This window comes from Cololabis saira, chromosome 2 (genome assembly GCF_033807715.1).
Source record: "Cololabis saira isolate AMF1-May2022 chromosome 2, fColSai1.1, whole genome shotgun sequence".
NCBI classification, from domain to species: domain Eukaryota; kingdom Metazoa; phylum Chordata; class Actinopteri; order Beloniformes; family Belonidae; genus Cololabis; species Cololabis saira.
Genome location: NC_084588.1, coordinates 30,541,515 through 30,551,584, shown reverse-complemented (window position 1 = coordinate 30,551,584; position 10,070 = coordinate 30,541,515). Strand labels below are relative to the sequence as shown.

Here is a 10,070-nt window from a genome sequence, read left to right as displayed (position 1 = left end):
TTTCACATTATCAAACTGGGATTTGCAACATGTATCATGTTACAAAGAGTCATGAATATATTTTCATCATCTTAACAAGAGGACCAAATATAAGCGCACATGTAAGGCAAAAATATATACAGTAAAGACCAGAGGTTTGGACACACTTCCCTATTTGTTTGAATGAGAAGGTGTGTCCAAACTTTTGGTCTGTACTGCATATATATTTTTTCATGTAAATCCTACATTTCCCTTATATATTAAGTGTATCTACTGTATGGATTGTATATTTGATAAAGTTATTGACCTTGTGAGCTTGCAAGATTTGATTTATCACAAACAACTGATTGATTTTGCAATAACTGAATGAGGCTGATAAGCTGCTGTGTTCGGAGTATAAGTCAACATTAATAAGTAGGAAATTGCAGCACATACGAAACTGTTTCATGATCAATGTGTCAGCTTCTCATATTGGTTTTCCTTCACGTCTTAGAATTAAGACAGGTATGTGGTGTCCTGTAAAACTTTAGATATAAGTTTTAGATGAGGGTGTTTTAATAAAGACACGTGTCTTGTGCGATAGTGTGTAATGTTTCTCATTTTTTTCTAATTTGCTTTGACACCTCCCCAAAAGTCTAGCTGAAACATTGGAGTAGTCACTTTATCCTCTAAACACTATGTAAATAAACAATTGTGGAACATTTAGAGTAAGTAAAATCCTTTTCCACACCATGTCAAACTTTAAAAATAAGTAGTGTGGATTTTTGTATTTGTATTGATAAAAGCATTGAATATACACATTTTTAACCTTTTAATTGATGATTTAATGTTTCGTTTTTAAATAACAATTTCAAGCTTTGCACAAAATGACTCTGACCACAACAGCCTGTGCTTTGCTGAATATCTCGGCTGTGGGAGGAGCATAACATCACATATCAGATCCAGCCAAAGACTACACATCCCATTACAAGAGTTAAAGACATCTGTGAGGAGTTTGATTGGAGAAGATGACACCATGTCTTGATAACTGAATTTCTCCATAACCAGGTCAGTCTTCCTCTTTCTGCAAGTCTGTTTTTCCCATCAAAGCACATTTAGTAGACCACCCGAGAGAATGAAAATCAAAATTATCAGTGAAACGAAACCTGGGAGAAAACAGTGACACCACAACAGTGCTCAGCCAAACCCATCAAATTAAGGTACAATAACAATGTAAATAATAATAATAATGTTAATACTAAATGTCTTACAGATTTCTTTTTCCAAACAAAAATAAAATTCCTTTGGTCAAGTAAAAAAACAAAATGAAAAACGGTGAACATTTCCTTTTAAATCAGTCTTGATTTTCTCGTGTTTCCTTTTCTAGTCATCCTGGTTCTTGAGGCTCTAAGGCTGCAAAGGAGGTGTCAAGGCAATATGGTTATGGTGCCCCTGGCGCTCCATGCTGCAGCATGCTGGGAGTAGAACTAGAAGAGTAGGAGAGGGGCAGAGGCATTGAAGGAGGACCGGAGGATCCTCACACAGCAGGTGAAGGTGCATCAGGATCAGGCTCGTTGCTGTAGTTGTTGTAGTGATTCCCACTGGGCGGGTGGTTGGGGAGGATGTCCAGTTCATCCACTTGTGGGCCGGGGTGCATCACCACCAGCTGGTCTTGGGGGATGTCTGCAGCTGCCGCGGCCAGGTTGGTGATGGATTTGGACTTAACGCACTGGAAGTCCACGTGGCGACTTTTGCCCTCCTCTTTTTCCCAAGACATGCGGATGAAGGGCCTCTGGACGTAGTTGTAAATGACCTCTGGACGACCTCCTGGCCTTTTCTTCACTTTCTCCTTATATGTTGGGTAACCTGTTGGCCGCATACAGCATTAACTTTTACTGTTTACTATTCTTGTCAGCTGCCAGAGAAGCAACTCTGTCCAAAAATAGCACTACTTTATTGTACATTTATGTTTTTGTCTGATACAGTAATCCCTCGCTATAACGCGGTTCACCTTTCACGGTCTCGCTGCTTCACGGATTTGCATTGTGCATCGGGTTCTGCATTCTGATTGGCTAAACCGTCTCCCTGCTTCTTCACTTCCTGCGTCAATAACGTTGGTTGCTTAGCAACAATGCTGATAATGGCCAATGAACTTCAGCGAGCAGCTCAAGAATCGGACCCTTTGATGAATCGTTCATTACAGTTCTCAAATATAATCAATGGTGGCATGTCGGTTTATAAGAATCTTTTTGCCCAGAAGAAAAAAAGAGCGACAACAACTACCCGTAACTATGTTCTTCTCTCAAAAAAAACACCTGCACCGCGGGCTTTAGAAGAAAAAGACGCTACAGAGCGGAGTCAGGATGCAGCGGCCGTCAGAACAGCAGGGAAATACGCGCCAGTCACGATTTGTCCTACTGAACTTATTGTATTTTTTTCATAATCATTTTTCATTTACTCTTGTTCAAATCCAATTACTCGGGTCTCGGTGGGGCGGGGCTGATCTCCGCAATTTGAAGCCTTGTATAATTGTATTTAAAAATTTAAAATTAAAAAAAAAAAAAAAAGGTTGCTACTTCGCAGATTTCAGCTATCACGGGTTCTTTTTGGAACGTAACCCCCGCGAAAACTGAGGGATTACTGTACACAAAAACCCTCAAATCTATCAAAGAAACTGTACTGTCGATACAATGGACACTAAAGTATCTAAACACTTCATTAACCCTTGTTGATAAAATTATTTAAAATAAAGAAAATAAATTGTTATTGGGAAGTTTAGCGTACCTTCAATGCCCAGTCTTATTTTCTTCAGTCCTCTCTCCTTTAAAACTGATTTGGCAACATCTCGGTTCTCAATATACTTAAAAAATCTGTACAGTTTTGTGCTGTAAATGACTGCAAGAAAAACAAAAGCAGGATTGTTTATGCAAAACAAATAGACGAGCAAATATGATAGAGTATGCACAGACCCATGTGTCTGTTTTCTGTATTAACAGTTACTCACTCTGTGAATACTCTTCCCCCATTTGCGGTGGATATTCTTCATCCCAATCCACCACATCATCATCAGTAAGGACTACGATGTGACACTCCCTCTCTCCACTCTGAGCACTGGTCACCATCAAAGGCAGAACCATTTCTTCGAGGTAAAACTCAAACTGATGCCGCGCTCCATCATTGGACAGCTCATGCATCAGGGCACCTGTTAATAATGGATGTACGAAATGTGATCACATTTATGACAGTGCTCTGAACTACTAACCATGAAACCTAAGAGAATAACTGCAGACAGAGGTATGTTGTCTACTGAAGCCTCAGAAATCATATTTCCTCACAATGTTGGTATATATGTAAGGGTTTTGAGTACAATTTTAAAATTCTGTCCTGGAAAAAAGCCTAGATAACAGAAAAACCTTAACTTGTGCCATTAACTGCCCGTGTCTCCGAGTACAAGTTTAGCAGCAGAACTGTATCTCTACTGATGATACTCCAGGAAGCAAATTGTGTTTGTACTGACAAAAGTAGTAGCTTTGCTTCCATGTCAGCAACATCTGCGTACCAGCCAACTGAAGCACTGTTGTAAAACTTCCAGCAGCGCTGAACAAAAGCAGCCTGAATGCTGTCTAAGCACTGCAGCCTTTATAGTCGGGCACTCTTCCACAGACGCTGCACCAAAAACTATAAAATACTTTCAGTCACCATAAACATTATAGAAAAGTAAATCTCTTTATCAGGGTCTAAAAAGAATACTGATGGATTCTTATTTGATGTTATTATGTGCTATTAGCTGAAGGAATGATCATGATTTAGGAGGTTTAAGAGTGTGAGTCATAAAGCACCACTCAAACTGCAGTTGTCAATGTGTAACATAAACAGGTTCACCATGAAAAAATACTCACTAAGGTCTCTGCATTTAATGGTGCTATAGTCGAAGGAGATGCATAGATAGTCACACGCCTCCCGCAACTCAGGGATGGAGATTCCATCTGGACAACGGATTATCCCAGATTTGTAGTAATCCTGTCAATTAGGCAGAAATCACAAAGAAGGCAGTAATTTCAAACACTGTTGATCTATTAACTTATCAAATACATAAAAAAGGAATAAAAAGTCAAGTGCTTGATCTGAAAGCATTAAAAAAAGAAAAAAAAAAACTACAAAATGAACTCAACATTATCTGCCTCTGGTTGAGTAATCTAATATCTAATCCAAACATTTAGGATAAAAAAAGTTACAGAAATTATTCATTACATTCTGTTTAGCCATCACTATGTGGGTTTTTGACAGGCAAAGGTCAGGAAAAGGGATTCAATAGATTACTGTTTATATAAAAGCAAATCAATTTTCAGTACTCTACACTACACAATTTCTTTTAGACTAAAAAAAAAAGTTTATAAAAAAGGTGTTTGTCAACTGTATTTGTACTTGATGTATCAAAGTTGAACGTTTCTTTTTATCTCTTTCCTAAACTTAGTTTCTGACTGATCTAAGATGAATTGGACTACGGAACGGTACCATATCCATTTCAAAGATGGAACAAGACAAGCTTCCCCGATAAAACTATCACCTTGATTAAAGGGTTCTGTTGTTAAATACGCTGCTTAACATTAAAAATCCAGATATTTACTGCAAAACCACAGTTTATGTCGAGAGTACTTTAGGGGCATGAAGCATACAATATCCGTTCTGAGTTGTCTCAGCTTTTTGAGTCCTTTTTATTTTTGTACATTGTTAATATAATGTACATAAAGAAAACCTTGACAGAAACTCACCAGAATTGCTCGAAAAACTGTTGAGCTAATGCCCTCGGCTACTTCATATTCCCCTTTCTCGTTGGGCCGAGTGAAATTATGCTCTCTTCCAGATCCAAACATTCTAAAATGAAGAAATTTAAGGTCATTTTCTTCCATCCTAAAACACATAATTGTCAGAACTCTAAAATCCAGACAACACAGCACGAGTAAAAACTGAATTTAAAACTGGGCCTGTATGACATAAATTGTAAAAATATCTTATCACTGAAGCCATTACAACAAGACACACAATAATGAGGACCAAAGTGTACTGTACCTTCCCAGCATGGTATTGGGCTGCGCAGTGAAGATGGAAGGATCAACTACAAAACGCGTGTTGTCCACAATCAGAGTAACTCGTTCAGAGGTCCGAATGTTCCTGCTTCCAACAGTGGCACTGGCACCACCTTCCTTTGGATTTTCATACACGAATACCATTTCTCCAGCTCCCAAGCTTTTTAAGGTGCCTTCGGCACTGGACAGGCTACTGTTGCGACTGCTCACCGCCCCACTGCTGCTGGAACCGCTGGGTGAGATTCTCTGGGGCCGTGGACTACTGGGCCTCGATGACGGGCCACCATCTCGCTCGCGGTCTGGACACACACACGCACATTAAAGACCGTATATAACTAAATAGTTTACAAACATTAGCAGTTGGAGTTTATTGGGAAGTTTTGCATTCGTCCAAAAAATTGAAGATTATTTGTCTTAATAGTACAGAACTAGAAACAAGAACTGCTTAATTTTAAAATGGCGCTCATATTGAGTTCCTACTCACCACTGTTGTGTTGGCGGGTAGGTGACGTGACGTTCCGAATGCAGGGGGTGAGTTGGCCTTCTCTCTCGTGTGAGGAGTCCCTTGAGCGATCGCTTGAACGACGGCGGTCACGTGAGCGCTCACAGCCCCCACTAGCACCATGCAGGCTCATCTTCTTGTATTCCTCCTCTATAGATTCACTTGCCTGACTGATATGAGACAGAAACGTATGTTATATTCCTCTCTCTTTTTCAAGGCTCGGGGAAAGTTTCACAGTTGTAAAGTTCTGAGATTATAGAATCTAAATATCTGCGGCAACATCAGGTCAACTTTAATATGCAGGTCTATCTATGAGGGGTGTCAAATATTACTGTAACAGAGGAGACATTTGCTCTGACAAGATTCCTCAAGAACCCTTGCAAACACACAACAGCTGGATAAAGTACATTCTGATACCTTCCTATATGACTGTAAAACACAACTTGTAATATACCCTGATCTGGCACAAACAAAAATTAGTTTTACCTCACTTTAGTAATAAAAATAAGCTGATAGAGACAGAAAAAGTAAATTATGTTTGACGGATAATCAGTAATCAAACTATTAATTCAATTAGATGAAAAAGAAATGTGATTTTGTGGGGTGATAATTAGTGTATTGATGACATTCAGCAAAAAAAAAAACACCAAATTATTGCATTAATCAGGCTGAAATCAAATTTTAAAATGTATGTTTCTTTGTCTGACTGAAGTCAAACTTCAAAGCTGGAGAAACACACCCAGATAGTTCAGTTAAAATCAGGGTAATCCCTGCCTGTAAAATGTACAACTTGGCTGAATCTGGGCTATGTACTCTGGACATGTGCCACAGTTCTTGCCCTAGGTTTTGACCCAGAAGTATTGAAGAAGCCAATGGAAATAAGCTGAAAAACGTTAAGCAAAACACTGGGACAAAGAAAGGTAAACTGTGCATGTAAACATAATGAGTGCTTAGTCACTCAGATCCATCAATCGTGTCACTGGAGCAATCTCAGTCTGAGACCAGACAGAAAACTGACCTAGATTGTAGGAACTTTTTCATACTTATTTGCACTATTAGGAAGTTCTTCAATTTACAACAGGCTGCAGGATCTACAGCCTATTTTAGTTCACTGAACTGGTTTTACGGGATCTTTTTTTTCTTTTTCTTTGCTCTTATCTCAGATCAGGAGCCGTTTTTAGCCTGAAGGAAATCAACTATGAAACTCTATAGTGACTGGTCCAGACAACATAACCAACACACCCACTAGTTGGCCATTATGTCACTTCTGGAGCGTGTAACCAGAGAAAAAGCCCTTTGGATAACTTGTTAGTCCACATACCTATTCTTGGTTTGAATGCACCAATGTGTATTTTACTTGGACCAGTTGAAACCTCTGTAGTATCCTAAAATGTGCATCTAAAACATGTCAGTAGTGTACTTAAACATAAATGCAATTTTTTGTGGACACCAAGTATAGTTTATATCAATATATAATCTTTTGATTGCCAAAAAAAAATCAATCTGACAGATAAGACTTCACCGGTAGTATTGTGTGTCCCAAGAACAAGAACCAAGCAAGGTGAGGCAGCGTTCAGTTATTCTGCTCCTCACCGGTGGAACAAACTTCCTGTAGACCTGAGGTCTGCTCCAACTGTCAGCTCCTTTAGATCAGGACTAAAAACATTACTGTTTACTTAAGTGTACTCCTAAATTAAATACTTACCTGCTGTACTTAACAACTTGTGCTTTTTATTATTTTAACTCTTCTCTTATCATTTTATTTCATTTAAGCATATTCTTAAATTAAATACTCTCTGAAAACCGCGAATGAGATGTGTACCTGCGGTACTCTACTGCCCTTAGTTTTCAGCAACTTGTGCTTTTTATTATTTTACCTTCTTTTCTCATAATTTTATCTCATTTTATTTGTTATTTACTGTTTAATTGTGTCTTGCCGCTTTTAATGTCGATGTAAAGCACTTTGAATTACCTTGTGTTGAATTGTGCTATACAAATAAACTTGCCTTGCCTTTAATACGTCATATTTTTAATTAAGACTTTCTACCCTGCAGGTGAAAGATGTGCAGACTCTTAACCCTTGTGCTGTCATCGGGTCAAGGGAGGGTGAAGGGAGAAAAGAAGGAAGGAAGGAAGTAAGGAAGAAAGGAGAAAAGAAGGAAGGAAGGAAGTAGGAAAGGGAGTAAGGAAGGGAGAAAAAATGGAAGGGAGGAAAGAAGGAAGTAAGGAAGAAAGGAGAAAAGAAGGAAGGAAGTAGGAAAGGGAGTAAGGAAGGGAGAAAAGATGGAAGGAAGGGAGAAAGAAAGGAAAAAGGGAGAAAAGGAAAGAAGGGAGGGAGGAATGAATGGATAAAATAAGGAAAGAAGGAAGGAAAAGCAAAGAAGGTAATAAAGGAACAAATGACGGAAGGGAGGTAGGTAGAAAAAGGAGTAAAGGAGGGTAAAAAAGGAGGAAAAGAGGAAGGGAAGAAGGAAGGAGAGAGCATGGCAGGGGGAAAGAAGGATAGAAGAATTGGATCATTTTGACCCAAAGACAGCACAAGGGTTAAAATCCAGTCTAAATCCCTCTGCAAGACGAACTCCCCGGGATGTTCTTGTAAAACATCCCTCCCATCTCGGCTCACCTGGAAAGCTCACAGAGGCTTCGGCCGGTTGCTTTGCTTTCCCAGTTTTCGGTGTCACTCAAGCTACTATCATATGACTGCAGACGTCCGGCCATCACCCGTGTAAGTGGGAGTCCAGTCTGGATGTTTCAGCCTTCATCATCTGGTCAGCAGAGATCAAAATCAACAAGTTAGTGGGTCCCATGGCCACGCATGCCAGCCACACAGCACAATGTGAACCTAATACACGTGTCCTGCCCGTGATCATGTAAATACACTCATGTCCACGGCGTCACACCGCTCTAGCTGTAATCATATCAGAATGTGGTCGCTTAGCACGCTTAGCTCGCTAACACTAGCCGGCTCTGCTCGCTGTACATTTAAATTATATTAATCCATTCCTCCTCAAATGAGTCGCAAACCATTGGAGCTGCCACGACGGTTCTGAGATACGTCGTCTGGTATTGTAGGTAGATATGGCAAAGCGGTGTATGTGTTGAATAGCTACCTATGTTACTAGGTGTTCCGCTGTAATCCGTCAGCTAGCCGGCCGTCTCCTTTCAAAACACTTACCACGGTGACGTAGCACGTCACAACCCGTGACGTAATCACGTAATGACACCGCCCACCGTCGAATAAAGGCTGATTCATGGTTCCGCGTTACATCGACGCAGAGCCTACGCCATAAGGTGCGCAGCGACGCACACGAACGCGTTGCTCGTCGCCGCGTACCCTACGCCGTAGGCTCTGCGTTGGTGTAACGCGGAACCATAAATCAGCCTTAACTTTAACTAGGCGTTTAACCGTCGTATCTCCCGCACCTACTGCTTATGAACGTTTCATCAGAAGAAGCGTCAAATGAATTCATAATTAACTAGAACCGACGGTTTTCAACGGCTGGTAGATATATTTTTCATTTTTCTCCTTAAAAGGGTATGAAGCGATGGCCTTATTTTTGTTATTCTTTGCTCTAAATCATAAAAGTGGCACTGCTGCCATCTGCTGGAGATCTGTAGTTCCTGCAGTTTCAAGTCAGAATGTTGTTGACAACATAGACATAAAGAGTCTTTATTATGTCTATGGTTGACAATGAACACTTTGTAATCGACTGTTCCTCTCATCCTCAATCTTTTAATTTCCCCCATTATGGCCTTCTTCCCTGAACCATATATTTTGCCAATAGGCTACATGCTCTACACTTTATTGCTACAAAAATATCTCACATAAAAGTAGCTGTTTGCTCCTAATCTAAGTGTACTTTTACTGCAATCTAAGACTGACCTATAAACTAACAATGGATATCTCTTTTGCGTTTTCCTCCAAAATTCTTACATTACAAATTTTGCTGCTCCCAGACAAACCCCTGTGTGATCAGTCCAGCTTCACAAGAAGAGATGTTTGAGACCATTTCATACACTATACACAGAGTACATCTTAAAACATAATTAGAGTGCTAAATGAAAGGAATGAACAGGTTAGATCAACTTATTTATCTCAGCTGGTTTCATTAAATTAAACACTTTCAAAGTCCCGTTTGACACTATTCAAAATCTGGCTTCACCTTCAACTCCCCAAGTTCTTGTGGACTTATAGGGAGGCTGTAATATAATTTAAAAATGTTTTTGTTTGTAAGCAAAGTATGCAACATCAGTGCTAGTATTAAGCCCCACTTCAGACAGCCTAATTAATTTGACATAATCTGTGCATTTGTGGTCCTCATTTACTACTAGTATGCTCAGGATGTGAAGGTTTTATTAGATGAGATAAAACCACCCTTTAGCTCTGCTGACACTGTGCAGCCATCTTTGATTTGAAACGTGTTTGATTTGATTGGTCCCTGAATTGCAGAATTAACTAATCTCTCACTTGAAACCTGATCAGTCCTTAGATATTCTGAACACACTGTTGTTGTTGAGTCTTG

At 39.7% G+C, this 10,070-nt stretch overlaps 1 protein-coding gene across 1 annotated transcript; it reads right to left on the bottom strand.

Moving 5' to 3' along the window:
* Nucleotides 1-783: 783 nt before the first annotated feature.
* On the bottom strand, nucleotides 784-8,722 carry btbd10b (BTB (POZ) domain containing 10b). The gene is made up of 9 exons (XM_061743087.1): nucleotides 8,658-8,722; nucleotides 8,171-8,312; nucleotides 5,530-5,717; nucleotides 5,029-5,344; nucleotides 4,731-4,833; nucleotides 3,858-3,978; nucleotides 2,963-3,160; nucleotides 2,743-2,853; nucleotides 784-1,824 (listed from the first exon to the last, which is right to left on the bottom strand). The coding sequence occupies exons 2-9, from the start codon at nucleotides 8,263-8,265 to the stop codon at nucleotides 1,496-1,498; spliced, it is 1,461 nt and encodes a 486-aa protein (XP_061599071.1). The 5' UTR covers nucleotides 8,266-8,312; nucleotides 8,658-8,722; the 3' UTR covers nucleotides 784-1,495.
* Nucleotides 8,723-10,070: the final 1,348 nt, after the last annotated feature.

Bases quoted from the DNA above. Each gene is read 5' to 3' on its own strand.
- btbd10b (XM_061743087.1), bottom strand. From the start codon at position 8,265: ATGGCCGGACGTCTGCAGTCATATGATAGTAGCTTGAGTGACACCGAA. The intron at 4,834-5,028 runs GTACAGTACACT...TCTTCATTTTAG, and splicing joins CCCAATACCATGCTGGGAAG to AATGTTTGGATCTGGAAGAG. The intron at 2,854-2,962 runs GTGAGTAACTGT...TTTTTCTTGCAG, and splicing joins GGGGGAAGAGTATTCACAGA to TCATTTACAGCACAAAACTG.